The sequence below is a fragment of the Vicugna pacos genome, chromosome 9 (genome assembly GCF_048564905.1).
Source record: "Vicugna pacos chromosome 9, VicPac4, whole genome shotgun sequence".
NCBI lineage: Eukaryota > Metazoa > Chordata > Mammalia > Artiodactyla > Camelidae > Vicugna > Vicugna pacos.
Genome location: NC_132995.1, coordinates 38634695 through 38659012, shown reverse-complemented (window position 1 = coordinate 38659012; position 24318 = coordinate 38634695). Strand labels below are relative to the sequence as shown.

Genomic DNA, 24318 nt, shown 5'->3' with positions numbered 1-24318 from the left:
TGCCTTGCTTAGTCCCAGAGGACACCATTCCTATTGCATCTGATGGAAGTGGAGCCTCCTGGCGTTGTGCTTGGAGCAGTTCTGCCATCTGAGATCCAGACCTTCTAAGCGAGATCATCATCGCCCTCCATCCAGGGGAAGTTTGCTCTGTCTCAGCGCAGCGCAGACTCACAGGCTCTGTGGACATGGGAGCACCCTCAATAGGCTATTTAAGGGGGAACTTAGTGCCAAAGGAAGGAGTTTCTTTCTAAGGTAACACAGCTGTCAGTGGCAGACCTGTGCTGGAACATAGCTGTCTTGTTTTAGCGCGTCCTGTTGCCCCAGGGTTCCTTGGGAATTCAGAGGAGAAAAAGATGATCTGCGCACAAAGGCTCTCCACAGCTGCAGTGCTTCACCCTTGACTGAATCACTGAACTTCTCCTCTTGATCATCGTAGTTTACTAGGTCTGCTGTTTGATGATAAAAGAAAACACTCAACTTAGTTCACGGACAGGAGGCTTCTTGTCATCTGATGCATCGGGCAGGGTAAACAACCTCATAGAAATTCAGGACAGATTATCAGCAGGGCTGGGCCCCATGGAGACAGCAGGAGGGCAGTCCTTGATTGCCAAGATGTTCAGAGAACAGGGCCATGTGTTCTGCCATTTATGCAGCTTGGTGACAGAGGCCATGTTGGTTTCTGTTTGGTTTCTGAGTTGCTCATACCTTGATTTCATTGAAACATGGGCCACAGGGTTTCACTTTGTGGTGGCTCCTCCATCTCCCAGTGCCTCATAGCCTTTCTGTTTCAGCTGCCTTACTAACCAGCAGATGGTTCCTGTTTTCCTTCATTCGCATTCCCGAGCAATCTGACTGACCCAGCGTGTCATTTTGAGCCAGGGTACAGAGTCTGAAACCAGCAGCGGTCGATTTGTCGTTTCTGGTTTGGTTATCACTAGACCGGGTGTGGTTCATTCAGCCATGGCTCAGGGCTGGAGTGGAAGCTCCAGACGTGGGAGACTGAGGATACCAGCGCTCACCAGGAAGAGGCTGGAGCAGGCCAGGACCAGGAGGCAGGAGCGATGTGTTAACAACTTCATCCGCATAGATGGGGTCACTGAAACCTTTGTGTTCCTGTACCCGGTCCTGTTTGCACTTAACCGCGTCATACCATCAATCTACCTGTGGAGACGATCGTCTCGCTGTTGTTGGGGTAGAGTCTACAGACCAGGGGTGCATCACACCCTGTGTATCTCCAGGGCCCAACCCAGGTCTGGCACTGTGAAAAGTTACTGCTGAATGAAGGGACCAGCAAATGAAGCTTTGTAGACAGTTACTGTTGCCGATAGATGCAACCGGTGTTCCAGGTTCTTGTCCCGTCCCAGAAAGAATTCAGAGACAAGATGCAGTGGTTAAAAAAAAGGTAAAGTGAGGATTTATTAAAGGATGGATAGTACACTCTCGGGAGAGCAGGCAGGCTCAGTGAGCGGCTGCCCTGAGTTTCTTTGGCAAGTTAGTTACGTAGGGTGTAAAAATGAATGGGGAAAATATTCATTGGGGAGAGAAAAGTCTGGGGTCGTATTCCCTGATTTTCATCCCAATTCCACTTTCCCAAAGGGAGGAGGGAGTTTTGTCTTTATTTAGTCTGGATTGGGAGTGTCATGGCGTCAGTGCATGATGGGTACTTCTGATCTGCAAGGCTAATTTTGTTGAAATGAAGGAATAATTAGCAAAAGGTTACATTCAGACACTGGAGATTCCCACCTTTCCTCACTTTTCTTTGTTCGCCTCTGGGGCCGCTTATCACCCCCAAAGGTGTGACCACTTATCAGCCCAGAGGTTCCTGCTTTTCTTTCTCTGCCCAGGAGCCCCTGCTGCTTACATGATGTGTGGTTTCCTGCATTGGGCCTGTGCCCCTCCTTTCTGCCCAATTCCTGCCATTTGGTCTGTGTCCCCCTTTCTCTGCTCATATCTAGCTATCTGCCTGCTCTGACATTACTACTCTGAGACAAAGAGAGAGTTACACATAGGCCTTTGATACCACAAATGATGCTACCTTATGCTGAGCGTCTGTTTGTCATGACCATTTTTGCTCTAATCTTCCCTCGGGTACTTTCATTCATGCAAGAGAATCCACACATTCATATAGGGTGTTTATTCACAGCCTGAGACGACACGGCTGACAACGTTATTTCCTGTGTGTATGGATGTATTTTATTCATCTTAATGATTAACATTCAAAAATGTTACAATGAGAAAAAGACTATCTTAAGGATTGAGTAGAGCAAAAATCGTAAGTTCCTCACTGCACACATTGTATTTAGTCATCTTATCATTTAAAGTGGATTTAATTTCTTGAAAAGATAATCAGTGAAAGATTCTATATGTCTGGGGGGGTCTCAGGACTTAAGCTGGATTCCTTGGATACTCTGTGGCCATAAAAGCCTAGGAATAGAAAGGTGGATTGTACACACTTAAAAATAAGTGAAAGTCACAACTAACAAAGATTCTTTTCAATGTCAAACACAATTTTGGAGTTCAGATCGTCCTTGGAGGTGGATCATGCAATCTCCTTGTGTTGAAGGTCGGGGGCGGGGGGGTGGGGGTCAACTCTCAGAGTTTTGGAGCCAGGGAAAGCCAAAGCTTGGGTTTTGCAGTCACAGAAACTTGAATTTGAATTGCGGCCTTGCCTGTGATGAGGGTGTACCCTTGAGTGATGGACTTAACCACTTGGAGCTTCAGTTTCCTTGTAGATAATATCTTGGGTGATACTTACATACAGTTGTGGTACAAATACAATTAAATGATGTACACCAAGCCGTGAGTATACTTCGCAGCACTAGAAAAATCAAGCACCTCCTCACGGATAATCCCAACGATGATTACCTAATTCTGTGTAGCCCGTAAGGGGTGGAACCAGGATTTGGACCCGGCCCTCCCCAACGTCAGGCAGTGGGTGAGCTTTTCACTTCCAGACTGACACTCCTGTGGGTCTCTATTTCTCTAGAAACAAAGAAACTTTCATTGGAACAGTTTTAAAATTTCCACTTGCCCTTCCAGAAGGTCATGGTATTGATAAGGGGCCCTCTTTGCTGCCCACTTTAACATTTGCATTTGGTATTAGAGAGCAGAGTAACATATACAATGCCCCTTTTGCAGTCTCTGCTGTGTGTTTGGCACCTGAGCAGAAGTGATTTTTTACCCCAAGCTTATGCTTTGCTCCAAGCATAGAAATCGGGGGAAGAAATGTGATTCAGTAGTTCTTGTAATACTGCCTCTACCCTGTTCTCTGTAATTTCCATGGACATGGCGTAATTCCTGTGATTCGATTTGAAACTAAAGACCAGCTCAGTGCTGAGTGATGCGATCTGAACAGGGAATAAAATATGCTTGAATTAATTTGCATAATGGAATCCGATTGGTTACAAAGCTGTGTTTGTTGAGGTGGGGACCAGAGCCCCTGAGCTCCCAACAAGAGGACTGCGCACTTTGCAAGAATAAGGTTTTGAGTTCTGCTGTGGGCCTCGGCAATATTCTTAATGTAATGATAACCTGTCTTTAACTGTAAATTAGCTCCCTGGAAATGAAAAGAATGGGGTCAGCCTGTCTGATCCTTGCAGCTCTGTGGGGGAGGAGAACGCTAAGAAACCAAAGCTGCTTGCTTTCTGCTAAGTGCTTTCGTCTTTCTTTCTCTACCCAATAACAATTTCCAGCAGGAGTCCAAATACACTTAAACACCCGTATATGTCATTTTCTTACATGGAGACAAAAGCAGGCACAGCGAGAGAGTTTTCTGCTCAAGGCGCAGTAGCTTATGACGGGCTATCTGCTCTCAAGATAGAGGGGCGAGCCTTCCACTTAGAGCTGGTGGTTTTGCAAATCCATTTTCCTGTCATGTTATTACTCCTGTGACTTTCAACAACATTTATTTTTTCTTCCCAAGCAATATGCTCCCATCATAAAATAAAGTCCTTCTATATGTTTTAGTAGAACTCCAATGCTTAGACATTCTGGCATACAGCTAGAAAGCGCTTTAATGGAAGGACTGTTCAAGAACTGCCTTGGGGGTCTTTATTGAAACCAATTAGAACATTGATATATTTCCTGAGTTATTACCAAAATCAAGGTCTTCTTAGGAGGGCGGTCTCCTGCCTCATTTTCATGCGTGATTCCTGCCGACTCTCTACCACTGCGTACATCAAGCAGATTTTTAGATATCAGAAGCACTTCTCAAATAACAATCATCTTTCTGAACACATTTTTTTGACCTGTCCATTTAGAAACTCTGCAACGGGGTTTAAAAAATAAAAAGCAAAGATGTGCTGGTGCTGTTCAGGACCTGGCTGTACTGTGTTGTTGATGAGCTGATATAATTACCTCCTGTTCATCCCATTGTTATCTGTACGTTGACCATTGCCGTAAAATGCTTTATCTTCTTCCTTCTGGTTTGGTTTCAATATTTCAGTCACAGCGTTACCCGCCCCCAACACAGTGCCACCAGAACTTATTTTCATCATGACATTATTGTGAGTGTCTGGGGATGTGTGTCCGTGTTGGATCTGCAGCCTTCCCTTGGAGAGGCAATAACACACAGGACTGTAGGGAATAGGGATGGAGGCCTTGGAACCAAACATCCAGGGTTCACATCCCAGCTCCTCCACTTGCTGGCTCTGGAACTGTAAGCAAGTTCCTTAATCTTGCTATGCTTCAGACTACTTATCTGTGAAATGGGGATAACAGCAATAGCACCTTGCAAAGTTATTGTGAAAATTTGACTCAACTTGTTGAAAGCACTTAGAAGAATGTTAGGGAGATAATTAACAATGGACAGATGTTAACTGTTGCTAACATTTTCATCATAGTCATATTATGAGCATACATTGAGTTCTAATGTTGGTTTACTTACAGGTGGCTTCTGGGTTACTGTTCTTATTACAGTGTCCGTATCATTTCCTTATGAACCTCAGAAACCAACCAGTGGTGATAGTCGGTGTTGCTCACTGGTTAAGGACGCAGACTCCAGAGCCAGATGTCATGGGTTCAAACCCAGCTCTGCGATTTATCAGAAACATAACTTTGCATAAGTTGTTTACTCTGTCCAGGCCTCAGTTTCATCCTTTAAAAAGAATATTCATAACACCCGTTCATAAGTTTGTTGTAGAATTTAATAGATGAGTTACTATTTATAAAGTTTTTAGAGCAGTGGCTAGAAAAAGCTTTTGCTAAGTAAACTTTCATTTCCGAAATTGGATTTTTTAAAAATCACGTCTTGAAATTCATCTTCTACATACTTGAGATTAACTATTAAAATAACTTCATGTCGTACATGCATTCATATAAATATTGCGTCCGGTGATTACTTTAAAAGCAAGTTGGTTTTGCTATTCTTTCCAACAGAAGAAAATAATTTTACCTTTGTGACAAAGGATGACATATATTGTTTATTGGTCATGTGGAAACTCTTAAATTCATTAGGATCGAGCTAAAATTTTTTTTTATAAAGAAAAAAAAAGTTGTCATCTTGTTTCAACACGTTGAGTGTCAGAAGTAATTGTGCTTTACAGCAAAATGGCAGCCAGAAGAAAGAGGTGCAGAAACATCAACTTTAATTAAACCTTTTCTTTCAAATACACTTCACGGTTTATATGCAAGAATAAGTTATCACTGTGTGAGCGAACACTTAATACTTGGCGTGGTGTAAAGTGGGCAGAGATCTTGCTGCACCATATGCTTTTTCTTTTCTGTTTCTCCTTCTTGAGATTCTATGGTGGGATACCAAATTTGAAAGTAGAGTAGGAGGTTCAAATCATACATTCAGATTTTATTGGTGTCCTGCTTTGAGCTCAGGCACTGGACATGTAGTTGTGAATAAGATATCCTTCCAACCATTAAGAGGCATCCAGTCTAGTAAGAGGATGGTGTATGAATCGCAAGTTCCTTAAAATCTCTCACCAGAACTCCAAACAAGGACGTGAAGCTGAGAGCCACTTGCAGAAAATGTCACCCACTGGCTTCACTTTACAAACGAGGCAGAGCCTCCCTGAGGGAGAGTGAGGAGGTCCCACCACAAGCTAGTGGCAGACTCTTAATCATAGCTTGGGCTTTCTTAAGTGCAGGGGTCTTCCTGTTGCTTCGCATGGCCTCATTTTAGGACCTAACTCCTCCTGGTCCCTCCCTGGGGTGTTTCCATGCAGTTTGCCTTGCAAGAAATAGCATTTGATGTATTATTAATATGCCTGAGTCTCAGGGTGAAGCTGTTAGATGATGACTGCCTTTTGAATCTTTCTTTCTCTTCTACAGTCTTTTACTGTGTATCCTGAGGTCTGTCAACAACAAACACCAAACTCCCCTGTTCCTTGAAAAGAGACTTACATAATACATCCATAAAGTGGCATTGAGGGCAGTGAGGGACACCTGAAATGACTGCACATCTGTGGCCTCCCCAGATGCCAGTTTGCCGTATTACAAAGGAAGCAGAAAGGCTTGGGGTGCTGAAGTCAAAGAGCCTCAGGAAGGAAGGGGTTCCGCACCAACAAATTGGAATTCCACCAGTGCCCTTATTTTCGAGACCTTGAAGGCCAGAGGGCTGTGATATCTCCATGTGACTCTTACTCCTCAGTACCTCTCTTAGAGAAAGCAACTCTTCCTGTCTTTGAGGCATCTCCACCTGCAGGGCAGGAGCACCTCCTTCTGCCGAGTGAGGCCTGCGGACTTGGGCTGTGACACTCTGGAAAGATAGGGAGAGACCCAGTGTGTGCCTCGTGCCCACTCTGTCTCCAGCCCTGCCTGCCTGCCCCGATTCCTATCATCCCTGCCTTCCAGATGAGGCTGTGGAGACTCAGAGTGCCGGCCTGGTGTGCCCAAGGCCACCGGGCTTGAAATACATGGAAGCAGTATTCCAGTCCAGGTCTACCTGAGCTCCAAGTCTAAGTACAATCCACTGTGCCAAGGTGCAGACTCCTTCTTTCCTGTTACCCTCTTCCTCCCAGCCATTTCATCCAAGTTAGATAGCAAAGAAACAGAGGATGGTTTTTATTCCTACAACACTTAGGAATCTCACCAGTTTCATTTAGACCAGCTGGTGCTGAAATGAAGTGTCATCCTCAACATCAGTGGGCCATCCCCCATGCCTGGCAATTTTCTGAGTCTCTCATGTTGCTGGTAGGGGTGGTAGTGAGCATCATCTCCTGGGAACTAGGGTTCCAACTGGTGTCTGGGTGATGCTTCAAAGAGAAAGAATGGTTGTCTGGGGAGAAAGTGTGGGGTCCTAAGACATAGGAATGAGCAAGGCGAGTTCCTTAGGGGAGAATTAAGTTTCCAGCACCAGAAAGACTAAGTCCAGTGAAGAAGCCCAGGAACCTGAGACAGGAGTTAAGGACCAGAGAGGAGAACCAGCGTGCCGGAGAGAGGACTGGAGTGACTGTGGGTCAGACACCTACAAGGGGCATGGAAAGGCGTTAGCAGCTCATCCTTACTATTGGTGAATCGCTGAGTCATGGCTGGGTGCCAGGAACAAGACCTTTTGACCAGTTGGTGGGGAATGCTGTTTTATTTTGCTTTTCCTGGTTGGAAAGAGCTTATAAAGTATCCTTGGAAAGACTTCCAGGTTAAGGTAGGATCTTCAGCTTCTTGGGCGGTGGCGGGGTGCATTGGAGCAGACAAGAGCAAATCTTGCTCACTGAATTGACACAGTAGCCTTCACTGATCCACCAATGAGAATTTGACCCACTGTTACACTGGTAAACATTTTGGTGGCCATCAAGGACCATCTCAGGATCTGCCCCGACCTCCTGTGTCTAGAAGGATCCATTGCTACATTCCTCCTTCATTATACCATCCAGTCACGCTGAACGGTCTTGGGACTGCTGTGCTTGTGACCAGCTCTGGGCTTTGGGGACACCCCACCCATGCCCTTCTTACCACAGTAACTCATCTTGAGGGCTGTGCCCAGCCATCCCCTCCTCTGGGAAGTCTTCCTTAACTGCCCCACTCTCTGCAATTTCCATCTTCAACCCCATCAATTATATGTTCCTCTCCTGGGTGCCCATAATGCTCTAACTTTCCCTATTACAGTACCATCCCCAGGCACAAGTATGATCATTAATAACAGTGTAAACATGAGGCACCTACCACGTACCAGGCCTGGTGCTGAGACGGGGGCGTGTTATTGCTCAGGATCCCTGTGTAGGCCCTGCAGCCAGCCAGTACGATTCTGGTGCCCATTTCATAAGTGAGCAAGCAGAGCTCAGGGTCAGCTGAGCCAAAACCCAGAGCGAGTAAGTGTAAAACTGGCCCCAGACCTGGGCAGCTGGATTGCACAGCACACGTTTTACCCTCCTGTAGACCTTGAGGGGCTTCTCTGTGTACGTGTTTGTCTCACCCACCACGGAGTAAACTGAGAGCGGGGATGATATCTGACCAGCGCTGGCCTCCTCGGTACCCAGAGCAAAGCCCTCACAGGGCCCAGCCTGCCTCAGTGTTTACTGAGTGGAACTGAAGTGAAGTGGGGATGGAGCTGGCGACTAATGTGACCTTCCCTTCTGCCTGCAGAGGCCGACGGGGGACGAGGGCAGCCCTGACGTGATGTGCTCGGCGAGGAGACACATTCCAGCCCGAGAGAGGTCTGCGTGACGCGTCTGGGAGGCCACCATCTGCCGGGCCACCGCACGCTCGGCGGAAGGGGTGACAGCTGCCTTGTCCTGTGCCTGCCGCGTAACCAAAAATGAAGGAGAACTACTGTTTACGAGCTGCCCTGGTGTGCCTGGGCGTGCTGTGCCACAGCCAGGCCTTCGCCGCCGAGCGGAGGAGCCACCTGCGCCCCTCGTTCCACGGGCACCACGAGAAGGGCAAGGAGGGCCAGGTGCTGCAGCGCTCCAAGAGGGGCTGGGTCTGGAACCAGTTCTTCGTCATCGAGGAGTACACCGGGCCGGACCCCGTGCTCGTGGGCAGGGTAAGGCTGCTGTGGCTCCTTGTCTGCATCCCACTCTCTTCCCTCCCGGTACCAGGGTGTGGTCAAGGCAGAGTCCAGGAGGGAGAATAATCATGGTGTGGCCGTCCAGCAAAAACCACAAAGTCCTTGTTCACACATCCTTCCAGCCTTTTTTTTTTTTCCAATTCATAGACTTAGCCATGTTAAGAACACTTCTGTTTTCCACTTAATGTCATGCCCCCTAAAACTCTGTTTTTAATGGCTACACAATAGTGTGCTGAATGGAAATGATGATTATTTAGCCGTTCTCCAACTGCGGACACTTCCCCGACCACACTCAAACCCAGCTTGGGTGCCCTCCTTTGTGTTCTCGTAACTCTCTGTGCTCCTTTCACCATAGCTGTCCTTTTCACGGCGCACGTGTCTGTGCGTTCATCTGTCTCCCCGCCTCCACCCGAAGCTACTTTTCCATCAGGAACAGCATCACTGTTGTGTCCCCGGCTTGTGCTAAAGCCCAGGTTGGGGGAAGCCTCTGAATGGATATGTCTTAAGGATGGATGGGATTTTATCCACTTTGGCTTAGGGATGGCGAAAACCAGTTTGGAAGGCTGGAGAATCTTAGCTCTACCCAGATCATGCATTCTCTGTGGACTGGTGCCAAAAAGTGCAGGGGTAGAAAGAGAGTCCAAAATATGTTTGAAAAACTGACTGTCACTTACAGTAAAACGTACAGCCGTCTCTCAGAGGATGGTGACGGTGACTGCAAGCAGAGAGGTGTTCATGTATAAGATCGGAAAGCCTGCTATGAGCAGGTACAGAGCAAAGCAAATGGTAACCTAGGGTGAAGTGGTCCCTGGCCTCAGAGTTCAGGGAATAGTGGAAAAGAGACAGTTACCTAAGCAATTAACAAGATAATAAAGTGAGGAGTAGAATAATGAAGAAATTCAGTAGATGTGATTATGAATTTGCATGGTACTGCCTGGGAGGGGTGAAGGAAGGTTTCATGGAGACAGTGATAATACTTGTGACCTGAAAGAGGAGTAGGAGTTACCCAGTGAGGGGGGAAAAGGGACAAGAGCAGATTTGAGGGGGTGCTGATTTGTGAGCCTCATAGATTCCAACAAAGCTATCTTAGTTGCTGTTCAAGCTGAGAACAGCATTCCGTATTTATGAAATAGACGTCTCTGGAGGAAGTTCATATTAGCGTCTCAATAATACTGTTCAGCGCTACAAGAAAGTAGCTTTTTGAAGAGATATACCAAGGCAATTTAATTTATTTATATCCAAAATGGAAAGATTACACCCAAAATAGAAGTAGTCTTGAGAAGTGGGAGCACAAGGGAATCACTGGCACGAAGAATTCATTCTGTCCAGGAGATGGGCTCTGTGCCGAGAGGGGAAGAGACGCCAGTCATGTAGGGCTGTGTGGCTTGAGCAATGTGGAGAGCTGTGCATGAATTGTTCTGAGAAAATAGGACCTCTGCTGCAGGGACCTCCTTGGTAGGGAGCAGGGTGTGTATCAGGATTGGGTTGCAGGAGAGACAGGACCTGAGAGCCATTTCAGCATCTCTGTGGAGCAAGCTGTTGTCATACCTACTAAGTGGCAGAGGGAAAAGGGAGAGGAAGGGGAAGTAATGAGTGATCTTGAAAATCGAGGCACATGGGAACGAGTCTGATGTCAAGGTGGATGGGGGAATCGAAGTCAAGTGGTTGGATGCTATGTTCTTTCTTTGTGATTATGCTGATCTGTAGTTCCCCTTGAACAGGAGGACTACACTAGATGACTTGTTCCCTAATGACCTTTGATTTGATGACATTCAAGGTGGAGTGATTTAGGATGCTCTGAAAGAGTGGAATTTGGCAAACCATGAACTTTTTTTTGATTGAAATATAGTCAGTTCACAATGTTGTGTCAATTTCTGGTGTACAGCACAATGCTTCAGTCATACGTGAATATACATACATTTGTTTTCATAATCTTTTTCACCATAAGCTACAAGATATCGAATATAGTTCCATGTGCTATACAGTATAAACTTTTTATCTATTTATATATACCAGTCAGCATTTGCAAATCTCAAACTGCCTTTTTATCCCTTCCCATCCCCTTCCCCCCGTAACCATAAGTTTGTTTTCTATGTCTGTGAGTCTGTTCTGTCTTTTTTTTTTTTTTTTTAGATTACACATATGAGTGACATCATATGGTATTTTCCTTTCTCCTTCTGGCTCACTTCACTTAGAATGAATGACAGTCTCCAGGGCCATCCATGTTGCTGTAAATGGCATTATTTTATTATTTTTTATGGCTGAGTAGTAGTCCATTGTATAAATATACCACAACTTCTTTATCCAGTCATCTGTTGATGGACATTTAGGTTGTTTCCATGTCTTGGCTATTGTAAATAGTGCTGCTATGAACATTGGGGTGCAGGTGTCTTTTTGAATTAAGGATCCCTCTGGATATATGCTCAAGAGTGGGATTGCTGGATCATATAGTAAGTCTATTTTTAGTTTTTTGAGGAATCTCCATACTGTTTTCCACAGTGGCTGCACCAAACTGCATTCCCACCAACAGTGTAGGACGGTTCCGTTTTCTCCACACCCTCTCCAGCACTTATTGTTTGTGGACTTTTGAATGATGGCCATTCTGACTGGTGTGAGGTGATGCCTCATTGTAGTTTTGATTTGCATTTCTCTGACAATTAGTGATATTGAGCATTTTTTCATGTGCCTATTGATCATTTGTATGTCTTCACTGGAGAATTGCTTGTTTAGGTCTTCTGCCCATTTTTGGATTGGGTTGTTTGTTTTCTTATTAAGTCGTATGAGCTGTTTATATATTCTGGAATCAAGCTCTTGTCAGTCTCATCTTTTGCAAATATTTTCTCTCATTCTGTAGGTTGTTGTTTTGTTTGTGGTTTCCTTTGCTGTGCAAAAGCTTGTAAGTTTAACTAGGTTTCATTTGTTTATTATTGCTTTTATTTCTATTGCCTGGGTAGACTGCCCTAGGAGAACATTGCTGAGATGTATGTGAGATAATGTTTTGCCTATGTTTTCGTCTAGGAGATTTATTGTATCTTGTCTTATGTTTAAGTCTGTAAGCCATTTTGAGTTTATTTTTGTGTATGGTGTGAGGGAGTGTTCTAACTTCACTGATTTACATGCAGCTGTCCAGTTTTCCCAACACCATTTGCTGAAGAGACTGTCTTTATTCCATTATATGTTCTTGCCTCAAACCATGGACTTTTAGATTTCCTGCAGGAAGCACAGTCTGTCACGCTGTGATCTGCAGATGGGAAGCCATCAGTCTTGGGAGTTAGGAACTGTGTTTGTCTCAGTGACTGGGTCCCTTGATAGCACTGAAAGCTTTCCCAAACTGCTAATTTTGTATTGAACCTAATAAGTATTGCTGTTGGTTGTATGGAGAGAGAGAAAAAAAATTCATATCTAACCTCAAACTCTGAAAATAAGATAAAAATAATGAGCAGTAATTTTTAAAGTTTTTTGTCTTTGTTTTTAGTTATTTGGTTGATCATGAAATCGAATCTGTTTAATTCCCAAGAGTTTTGCCAAATTCATATGTAGCATATGGCGGTCCCTGGAAACATTCTTCCTTAGACACTTCCATTAAATATGCGTTGCATTGATTTCCTTGTTCCACGTTCACCCGCCTGAGCCTCTGACTTTTGTCAGGTCTGAGGCAGGGAAACAAACAAATGCAAACTATTGCTGGGGGTTGACTGACAGGAGAGATAGGGGGATGGGGGCAGGGATCCTGCCCTTACTGGGGAAACTGTATGAAGACTGGGACAATTTGGTTCATACATTCAAATTGCTTAGTATATTACTCACATCCTGCCTTATTCGTAAGAATTGTGTAGCCATAATTTCATGACAACACATAGGTTTTTATGGATAGTGAGTTCTGAAGGAAAGTGTGCTTTTTTCTTTCTTTTCCTGAGAAGCACTATGGACTAAAATCAAAACATAATTTGTGCCTACAGGTATCCCCTTGAAGCTGAGATACTTTGTGCTTCACTGAGGCACTGCAAATCAACTAGATATTTTTTGGGAAATTGAAACAATACAAGAACATTTAAAAAGCAGTGTGTTCAGTCTTGCTTTGTGATTCTGGGCAAGCTCTCCAGGCCTTGGTTTCCTAAGAGTAATAATTAAAATGGCATTAATAATAATATTAAAATGACATTGATAGTAATAAGCAATAAGATAATAGTAAGTTGTAAATAATAAGTAGTATTATCATTATCAATACCTTTTGAATCAAGCTTTTTACTTTATACTACTAGGTTTTCTTATGTAGTAGGTAGAACCAAGAGCCTTTTATCCACTTGGCTACTCTTGAAGCCTATGAGAACAGTAAAAGTAATGCTTATCTTTTCCTACGAAAAAGGTAAAATGAGGGCAGAGGAAGTCAGATTAAGATGACAGCTGCAGAAATTGAGGTTGGACAGCAAGGTACAGTGAAGAGTTTATTGCTACAGGGAAATTGGATGTGGTCTTTGGGGGGAGTTCCATGTTACAAAGCACAGAGCAGAGTCAAGGCAGACAGATAGGGGCCGGGTAGTCAGGAGACCTGGATGACTTCCTGGCCTTGCCGAGTGTGGGTTTAGGCAAACACCATTGTTTCTCTGGGCTTTGTTAAGAGAGGCGGATGGCCCGAGGATATCTGAAGTTCTTTCTATCGTCTAAGAAGCTGCTATCATCCTGGGCCAGCCGCCCCATGCTTATGCTGAGGACGGGAGAGCCTCCAGGCAGGGCACATCCACAGATCCTCCTCCTTCCTGGGCCACACACAGGGTCTTCTAGAAAGTCTGATCAGTGAATTGTTTGTGGTAACAAAAGCCTGGAAACAACCTTGGGGACCTTCGGAAGAGGACTGCTAAAAATACGATCATAAATAACATCCAGATAGTGGATGGGGTCGATCTGTATGGAGCAGTGTGGAAGGGTCACCTTATTTACTCCTGTAGGAAAACAGAGATGAAGAGTGGTACGTGCACTGTGCCCTTTATTGCCTAAAAATAAACCAGGGCAGGTGTATCAGTGTGGATATTCTTACACAGGCATAGAATGTGTTGTAGAGGATCCACAAGAAACTGATAACAACTGCACTCTCTGAGCAAGGAAATGAAGGAATGGGAGTCGGAACTGAGATTGACTTATTGCATAAATGTGTGTTCTTAATTTTCTTTCAAATGCATGTAGTTCTTACAAAATAACTATCTATATATGTATATATATTTTGTATGTGGGCATATGTCACGGGAGGGGAGGAGGGAGAGAATGCATCTTACAATTTATAAAAAATTTTTGGACCGTGGTGTCATGGCTCCCCAGCTGTGTGACCTTGGCCAAGAGTTATCTTCTCTAAGATGACATTTGTTCATGTGTAAAATGGGGTGAGAACGTCTGCCTCTCATGGGGGGTGTGTGTGTGTGTGTATGCAGTGTACTGTAGTAAAAAGCCTGTAAGTGAGTCTCTGCCTCCCCAGCACACCTGACGTGGAATTACAAATCTCGGTTTCTTTTTTCCTAGCTTCATTCCGATATTGACTCTGGCGATGGGAACATTAAATACATTCTCTCAGGTGAAGGAGCCGGAACCATTTTTGTGATTGATGACAAATCAGGGAACATTCATGCCACCAAGACATTGGACCGAGAGGAGAGAGCCCAGTACACGCTGATGGCTCAGGCGGTGGACAGGGACACCAACCGGCCCCTGGAACCGCCGTCAGAATTCATCGTCAAGGTCCAGGACATCAATGACAACCCTCCCGAGTTCTTACATGAGACCTATCACGCCAACGTGCCCGAGAGGTCCAACGTGGGTGCGTACAGTGGGGGACCCCGGCTCCACCTACAGGCCTGGTGTCTCTGCTGGTGGGTGGGCTGGTGCCCCTTCTCCCTGGTCAGGAAATAGAAGTTATGCTGTATCTTCCATGGCAAACAAACAAACAAAATGTTTCATGTATGTAGCTGAAGTTTCAATTATTTTAAATCACCCTGAGGTTTTAAACGCTAAACTTATGAAATATCAGGAAGTGTGGAGGAGTGGGAGGAACGTGATGGAAGCCAAGTCATCCTGGCTCTGGCGCTTCTTAACTTGTGTGACTTGGCATCGGTGACATCTGTTCTCTTAGTCTGAGTTTCTCCTCTGTAAAATGGGAGTAAAAGTTTCTAGTCATGCAGGATTAGATATAACGTGCGTTTTGTCACTGGAGCATGTCAGTGTTCAAGAAGTGACAGCGGCAGTGATATTTGTAGCATGTAGGCACTGTGCTAATTAATGATTTACATGCACTGTTGCATTTAATTTTTGCAATGATTCATCTTTGCAATGAGGTAGGTCCTATTTGACATATTTTGCAGATGGGAAACCCAAGCTAGAAACAGGTTAACTAATTTATCCAAGGTCATCTGAGCTATTAAGTGGATCCAAACTACAGACCTAACCATGACACTGTGTCACCATCTGTTAGACTAATGCAGAAGCAGGTATGTCTTTTATCACATGTAAAGACACATTTATGTTGTTAGAGGATAATTCTCTGAAGGATTTCTTCACCTGGCTACCTTTTCCTGGCAATAACTTCTGTTTGGCTTTGTAGAATGCATGTAGTTGGGGTCTCTTGAGAAGCATGCCTCATATTAAGAAGGGTCTGTCTTTCAGACAGTGATCAGGGCTGTTCTGATCAGGGAGTGAGTCTAGTTATATGAATCAGAGATTGAGAACTCCAGTGAATTTAAGCATCAGCCGGGCCAAACTGCCCATTTTGCAGATGAGAAAACCAAGCACCGAGATTGGGAATCAGCCTGCTCAAGAAAGTTAGATACAGAGGTGACCCTAGAACTCTAATCTCCTTTCATTTTGCATATAGAGCTTGCGATGCTAAAAAAAAAAAAAAAAAAGTCTCCTCCTCCTCCAGCTAAAGTCAAAACCTCCTCATATTAATAAAAGCCTGGCTGAGCCATTTCTCACCTTCTCCTCCCTTTGCCCTGCTCGGTCCTTCTGTTTCTCAGTATTCACCTGGGGATTTTAATGAGAAACAGCAGACATCAAATGAATCATTAAAGAGGGGACAGCAGTGTCAGCGGCTGAGCCAGGGGAAAACGGCCAGTCATCGGCAAGAGTGCTCCAGGGCAGGTTTCACAGTTCCCACCTTGCTGGGCTCCTTGGTGCTTAGGGATCAGCACCAGACTTCCCGTCGTGGTCTATGAGAGTAGAGTCTGTTGTCAGGCAGCCCTGGGTTGGAATCATGGCCGTGCCTCCGGCCAGCCAGGTCAGCCCTGGCAGTATCTTCCTTCTTCCTCAGTTTTCATTTTGTCATCTATAAAATGAGGATAATGTAAACTCTGTTGAGGGTTAAATGAGGGCTAAATTTACACAGATGTAAAATACAGAGATTCAGTGAACTTAGAGGATTTCTAGAAGCAAATTAAGCATAAAAAATTAATAATTTCCCCAGCTGTCCCATGTTGGTCAGGAATAGAACTTACTAATTCCCTTATAAATCTCCACTACCTAGAGTAGTGCCTGGTTATGTGGGAAGAGCTCAAAAAAAGTGGTTTGCATGAAATAATGAATTACAGAGAGTAATTAGGAAAAAATGAGGTTTACTTTTATACTATGCGAAAATCACTGACAACCTTGTAAATTAGACGGTTCTCAGAGGCTGTGCAAATGGGCTCCCTTGCCTCCCGCCTAGAACCTGGCCCCTCTGCTGAAACTGTCATGGAAGGAAAGGACTTGGGTTTGGTTGTTTGAAGGACAGAGGTTAGACGCCTGACTCTGGCAATAACGAACTTTGCAAAATAGATTGCGCAGCTTCCTACCTCTCACGCTCGGTGTCTCACAAGCAGCATGGATGTAAAAACGCCGAGCAGAGGGGCACTGGCAGAATACTGCGAATGTGCTCCGAGCGGTGCCTGACACAGAGGGATTCGGTGATCACTGGCTCTCTCCCTCCAGCATCTCCCCGCCCCATTCTGAAGCCCAGAATTTCATGCCCTCAGATACTTGTGACCATCAAGGAACAGAGTTTTTTGTAGGAAAAACAGAATCCCATCTTCCTTCAGTTCCCTGGTTTCCTTCCATTGTGACCCACAAATGTTTGCCTTAGAGCTCACCAGATGTCTACTGGTGGCTTCCACTCTGTGCCTACCAGGCTCATTAGAGGGGGGAAGATGCAGTTTTCATGCCAGTAGTGAACAACATTCTGTACAATATTTATAGCCATAAATTAATTAAAATGTAGTATTAGCAGCCATTTTATTACATGCAAAGCAACAATAAAATGATGTATTTATTGCTCTGCTACAGATGGAAGCCTGCAGTCTGTCCTTTCATGAAAAGCAATTTATCATTAATTATCCTTTATTGTACTCTTTGGGAAGATTTTTATTTAATTTGATATACTGAACACTCCAATTGCATGGGTCTTAGAATGTTTTTGCAATAATGCTCATATTATTATTTTAACTACTAAGCATAGCAGGATGCACGATGAATATAGAAAGTTTATTTTTAAGCCATGAGAATTAAACAAAAAAGGAAGGGAGGGAAGGCGGGAGGGAGCGAGATTATTTTTGCATCTCAACCCCAGGGAAATGAAAGGATGTTAAATAATTTGGGGGCTGTCCTCAGTTTTTAATCTTAAGGCAAAACTTTACAAACGAGGATATAATTTGAAAAGCGGAGGGACTGTTGCTAATGACTGTATTTCACTTTGAAGGAACATCAGTCATCCAGGTGACAGCTTCAGATGCAGATGACCCCACCTATGGAAACAGTGCCAAGCTGGTGTACAGTATCCTGGAAGGACAGCCCTACTTTTCAGTAGAAGCGCAGACAGGTACCGTGGAATGTCATTGTGATTTATGACACACTGAATAAGGAGTCCGGGCCTGCTCACTAAAACCTGTGAGTCTCAGTTTTCTCAAATATAAAAGGGCCACCTGACAAGATCATTGTGAGGATTAGACGCTGTGTGTGTGCCTGGCCTGGAGTCGGCATCCAGTGAACCATACTGATGATTGCTTCTGTCTGTACTGCACTGTCGCAGTAATGAATGTCATCTTAGAATTCAACTTTTAAGAATTTATGTTAAAATACTTATGTTTTATCTTAAAATTCAACTTTGGATCCAAATTAAGAGACCAAAGGACTTGAGGGCTGGTATGAAAACTGGCAGCTCTCAAAGCTTGCTCTAAAGACCGCAGTGCAGGGTTGGGGGGTGTGGGGGTGGGAACTGATGCTCAGGCACGTCCGGGATTCAGCACATCCCCGTCCCCTCCACCGTGCTGAGAGATTCTCAGAAGGCATTAGTGTCCAGAAAGGAGGTTCTGCAAATTCCTTACTGAAAACAAATAGCAAACTGAAAGAATGAACGAATAGAACCACCAAAACCCGCACCAAAATGTTCCACTCCATTTATATCGAATTTGATTCTAGGATCCTTTTATGAATCAACACTAAAATCCTGTGAAACTGCTGGTCTGCGATATTATGCCCGAAAGTCCTTTTTTCCACAACATGCCCCATGTTTTTGAAAGAGGTTTACAAATCATCCACATTTGTTGGTAGAGTTAAAATTTATCAAATATGCACGTATATTTTATATGTTTACACATGGTCTGCCAATCACATATTTGGCCCACTTACTGAATATGATTTCAACCTAACTGTGTAATCATTTATTTGTAGCCACTTTTCTTCGTATCACAATTTCTGGGGCTGTTTGCTAAGATTTCATCAAAGGCATTTACCAATGAATTTTGCCAGTTAATTTTCATATTAACCAAGGATAAATGTAGGATTTCATGTAGATTTTTGAGATGTTAAAACAGCTGGAGGGACTCCAGTTGCAACCTTTGTTGTCTCAGGGATTCACAAATAGGAACCACCAATTTGAACCTAACAAATTATTTTATAGAGAAGAAAAAAGAGGCTCAGTGAGTTCAAGGATGTTGCTGAGAAACATAACCATTGGAGTCAGAGAAGGTTAAGAGCTTAAAGCTTCCATGATGTTCTCTTATATTTCCAGTATAAATGTTATCAGGTCTACAAACAGAAAAAGCTTGCACGTGTTCCCAAAAGATTTAAGTGAGCATGGTTTCCATACCTATAGTGTGCTAATATCCAGAGATCATGTAGAATTCAGTTCTCCATGTATTATTGTTGTCAGTGAAAGGTGATAGTGGACAGTAAGTGTTTGTATAGCACTGTGTATGTTTTTAACCTATTTGGTTAAAAAAAAATTAATGCTAACATTTTAATGTATCGCCTTCTACTTTTAACTTAAAATGGACCACAAAAATGTTTCTAAGAATTGCATGCAGGCATAGATTGTCAAATGATTCTGCTGGCTGTCCAAAAGCATGGGTTTATGATACGGATGTTCATGCACTGGATTCTCAAATATATGAGAGAGTCTTTAGGCCTTTCCGTGTTAGACCTGAGAATGATGAGGTTATTACTTGCATTTACAATGCAACATATAAAACATAAAATTTTAATGCTGCATTACTAATTGTGACAAATTGCTAGAAAATACATCTATACGATGCTCCGGGCATGGCTGCTTTTGAGGATAATTATGCTGTTGGTGTGGCTCTTCTGTGAGGGCAGGTGCTGTTTTATTAATCTTCACTTTCCTTGTGCCTAGATGTTTTCTGTTTTAACGCTGTCAATGAATATCTGTGATGTTCCCTGCTCACCTGTCCAGGTATCATCAGAACAGCCCTTCCTAACATGGACAGGGAAGCCAAGGAGGAGTACCACGTGGTGATCCAGGCCAAGGACATGGGTGGACACATGGGTGGACTCTCAGGGACAACCAAAGTGACGATCACACTGACTGATGTCAATGACAACCCACCAAAGTTTCCGCAGAGTAAGTAGGTGGGCGTGGCTTTCACTTCCCAGTGATGCCACACGGCCAGCTCTCCTCTCTGACCCATCCCTGCTTTCCTTGGCTTTCAAGAAGAAAGCTAGAAAAATGGAGGCTCTTTATATAATTCTCTTAAAAAACAAGACAACAGCAACAACAACAAAAAAACCTAAGTAGAAGAGAGGTAGTGGGAGAAAGCAGAGGCATAAAATGGTCCACAGCCCTGGACGCAGCAAACCCGTTTGGCTAGATACTCGTGATGCGATGCAGTGATGGATCAACCTGCCTCTGTCTCAGTGTTCTCCTTTCTAACCTGGACAGGTAATAGTGCCTGAATCCTTTCTCTATTGCTACCTAACAAACCGCCCCGGACCTTTGTGGTATAAAACAATAATAATCATTTATTTTCTCATGAGTCTGCAATTTGGGCAAAACTTGAAGGGGACAGCTTGACTGGGGCTGGAGGATCCACTTCCAAGATTGCTACTCACATGGCTGGTGAGTTGGTGTTGGCTTTTGGTTCCCCTCCAGCCCGGCCTCTCTAAGGAATGGCTTAGGTTCTGAAAGTGAGGGAGAGCCCCAGGAACACTAAGCAGAAACTGCATTGCCTGTTGTGACCCAGCTTCAGAAGTCAGATAGCGTCATTTCCACTGCAGTCATGAGGCTGCCCAAATTCAAGTGGAGTTCTTGTAGACCCCACCTTTCAAGGGAAGGACTGCTAAAGCCGTGTTGAAAGAAAAGCATGTGGGCTGGGAGATGTTGGCTGGGCCATTTTTTGGAAAATGCAGTCTTCCACAGGGCCCAATAGGATGTTGTTAGAACTAAAAGAGTTGGTCTAAAATCTTACAGTGATATCTGGCATAAGTTGTCAACAAATGCTAGTCATTGTTATTATCTAGGGGATTCTGTTCCTTCTACGGAATTGATGGGACTGCAGTAGGAAATAAAAGAAAAATGATTTTGAAAGGTTGCTATTAATCATAATTACAGCAACTATCTTTTTTTAATGAATAGTTACTACTATTGCCAGTCTCTACAAGAGCCTCTGTTTTTACAGATAAAACTGGGTTCCGTGAAAGGTGCACCAAGTTGCCCAAAGGATGTGGCAAAGCTAGATTCTGAACGCAAATCTGGTCTTGTGTGTAGAGGTGTAGACAGAGGTACAGTGTGACCATAGTGACGCTGGATCACAGGGACATCACTGTAACAGCGTCTTCTTCATTAGATGCGGAGAAGAGCTGCAGAGCCAGCGAGTTTACTGCCAGAGAGGTGGCACTTCTTACAAATGAAGGAACAGGGAAAGCAAAAAACCAACCCCAGGAAGGCACCATGGTCACTCAAAGGAATCCAGAGACAGTAATCTACTCAAGGGAGACACTGAGGTAGAGGATTACAGGGCAATAGCCAGTTCTCATAAAGTCCCAGAACTGCTTTGCCTGGTCAGGCGCAAAGGTCTGCATCCCCAGTGAGCTTAAGCGTCGTCCTAGAGCGCTCTGCAAATCCTCATGCCTCATTATCCACACTCTGCAATCATCTGCGTGGAAAAGCCCACGCACGACTCTTAGCAGGCAGCCATCAGTGCCCTTACTCACATATGACCATGAAGTTAAATCACTATTGTGCGGAGACCAGTGTCACAGTCATGAACTTGAATGAGGTTTGGAGAAAGTAGCTCAGAGCAGGTTTTTCTAAACCCTCATGTAAATTGGTAATTATCTGCAGACTCCCACCTCCCACGTGTCCCTTATCTTAGAGGGCTTGGTATGATTAAGTTGAATGTGGATCCAAACTGAAATATTCACAGCCAAATCATATAGATCAATGTAGACAGTGTAACAGAACTGATAAAATCCACGCAAGGGGAAACTAAAACTTAAAGAGGTGAAGTACCTTCCCCAAGACCCCTGGGCTTGGAAGTGTCCGGGGCCAGGTTTCCAACCCTAGCTTCTCGTTGTTTCATAGAGAATATTTTAAAATTGCGATAATGCAAAATCAGAGCATCTCAAATTTCACTTCCCTACTGAAAACCTTCCCACCAAATTTAAAGAAAACCTGAAGTCTTTTCTATCTCCTCCGATGCCTTTTGTGCACAGTTGGGCACTGACCTCCCACTGTGCCCTTACCTTTACCACAAGGTGCTGGTCACACCTGGCGTCTTGCAGTTCTGTATGTAGTCAGGATGCTCTCGCTTTAGGGTTTTGGCCATCTGCTGGCCACTTTGTCTCGAATTTTCATCCCCAGATAGTCACAGGGTTTGTCTTGCTCCGTCCCTTCAGGGGAGTTCAGATGCCTCCTTCTGAGGGGTGTCTCTCTGACCAGCTTATTCAAAATCAACCTCTCACTCTCCCTCTCCTTCTCACCTACACGTATTTAATGCAAGTGTTCACATTCACATACCCTCACATGAGCAAACACTCACACAATCACACACTTATACACACAGTCACATATTCACTCTTTCATCACTCACTGGCCCTCACCGTACTTTATTTTATTCCTTCTTAGCAATGATATTCAAGTATGTATACATGTGGGGTTTTTTTTTCCTCTTTAGAATGAGGGAAGAATCTTGACTGCTTCATTTACTACTGAGTTTCCAAAGGCCAGGGCAATGCCTGGCACATATTAGGTTCCCAATAAGCATTAAATAACTCTATATGGAGAGGCCACACTATGAGAAATCTTTCATATAAGGCAGCGGTTGATTGAATGGTGAAGGAGGTGAAGTAAGATTAGAGTCATAGAGCTGGAATGGTCATCACCTTGAAGAATAAAATTTGCATTCGATTTTAGCATCAATATGGAGTTCTGGAAGGCTTTTAAGCAGAGGAGGGGTTCTTTTTTCTGGGCACCTGGCAGTGCCATATGGGAGCCTTAGAATTAACTTATGGACCATCCCCAAGATGTGAAAAGAAGTTTTGGTTTTTGGATGTATAAAGACATACATGGCCCTCCATCAGTTCCTGATGGGAAATGTAACTGCATTGTTTTCCTTTCTCACGTGTGGCAGGTGACCCCACCCTGCCACTCTAGACCACGATACTGTTTCATCGTCCTTTGTAGAAAACATCTGTTTGACAAGAGCTAGCCATGTGGGATCTTCTTCCCATCCACTCACTTCTTTCATGTTTTCCGTCAATAGAAAGTTCAATGTCAAACCCTTTGAGAAATTTATTGGGATTCAATGAAATCCAAAGTCCTACAGCTGCCAAATAAAAAGGAAAATAAATATAGATGTCTTCTTCTCCTAGGCGTGTACCAGATGTCTGTGTCGGAAGCAGCTGTCCCCGGGGAGGAAGTAGGAAGAGTGAAGGCTAAAGACCCAGACATTGGAGAAAATGGCTTAGTCACGTACAATATTGTTGATGGAGATGGGATGGAATTGTTTGAAATCACAACGGACTATGAAACACAGGAGGGCGTGGTGAAACTGAAAAAGGTGAGTTAGGGTGAGGAATCTGATATGTCAGTGGTGTGACTTGCTTTCCCCAAGGCAACCCTGCAGGAGACAGGGAGTTGAAGGCTAAGAGATGAGACTGTGGGCAATTGTAGGGTTGCCTTGACTTTGCAGTTGAGCTCTGAGCATTGGGGAGATAACAGAACTGTGTTCCAGAGGGAGCTGGCAGAAGGGGCTGATGATGCCTGCCTGCAATTGCTAGTTTTTATATGACTGGGGGATACAGTCAATAGCAATGTATTATCATTGTACGGTCACAGATGACAACTAGACTTATAATGGTAACCCGTTTTGAAATGTATAGAAATATCAAGTCACTATGTTGTACACCGGGAACTAACAGTATCCTAGGTCAATTATTCTTCAAAAACAAACTCACTCATGGAGAAAGAAGATTTGTGGTCACCGGAAATGGGAGATGGGGGAAAGGGGAAGTTGAGGAAGGCAGTCAAAGAGACAAACTTCCAGTTACAAGTAAGTACCAGTGGTGTAATATACACCAGGATGAATATAAATAACACTGCAGTATGTTATATATGAAAGTTAAGAGAGTAAATCAGAGTTCTCATCACAAGAAAAAAAATTTTTTTCTTTGTATCTATATGAGATGATAGATGTTCACTAAACTTACTGTGGTAATCACTTCATGATGTATGTAAGTCATATCACTGTTCTGTATACCTGACACACAGTGCTGGCGATACCTGCCTAAGATTGTAGTTAGTTATTGTACGACTCGGCATGGTTTCCCCCATGGAAAGAAAGACAGAAAAATCTAGATTTTGGAGAAGCAGCCCCAAGCATGCATGAAGTTCCCCATTTAGCTCTGCTAAGCTGAGTCTGTTAATACAGGCTCTTCAGAACTTTTCCTATCTCAAATGTCCAAGGTCCGTTACATCTCTGGGCCTTCTGTGAAACCTGAACCAATCCTCTGTGTGATTGTCTCTCAGAATTTAGCCTGAGAAACAATAATAATGGACCTTCCCTCATAGTTGGCTAAATTGTTGCTAAAAATGTGTCCCGGGGATTAATTCACTACAA

General features: G+C 44.0%; 1 protein-coding gene and 1 long non-coding RNA gene across 2 annotated transcripts in view; one reads left to right on the top strand and one right to left on the bottom strand.

Moving 5' to 3' along the window:
- The window catches only part of CDH11 (cadherin 11), a 141463-nt gene that overhangs the window by 86026 nt on the left and 31119 nt on the right, over window positions 1–24318 (top strand). The window contains exons 3-7 of the mRNA XM_006211076.4: window positions 8530–8929; window positions 14465–14759; window positions 17664–17783; window positions 19656–19823; window positions 23072–23259. Of these exons, the coding sequence (XP_006211138.1) occupies window positions 8702–8929; window positions 14465–14759; window positions 17664–17783; window positions 19656–19823; window positions 23072–23259 (999 nt within the window). The 5' untranslated portion in view covers window positions 8530–8701. The remainder of the gene's footprint in view (window positions 1–8529; window positions 8930–14464; window positions 14760–17663; window positions 17784–19655; window positions 19824–23071; window positions 23260–24318) is intronic.
- The window catches only part of LOC140698146 (uncharacterized), a 338999-nt gene continuing 330855 nt past the window's right edge, over window positions 16175–24318 (bottom strand). The window contains exon 5 of the long non-coding RNA XR_012075679.1: window positions 16175–16259. This is a non-coding gene — a long non-coding RNA (uncharacterized lncRNA). The remainder of the gene's footprint in view (window positions 16260–24318) is intronic.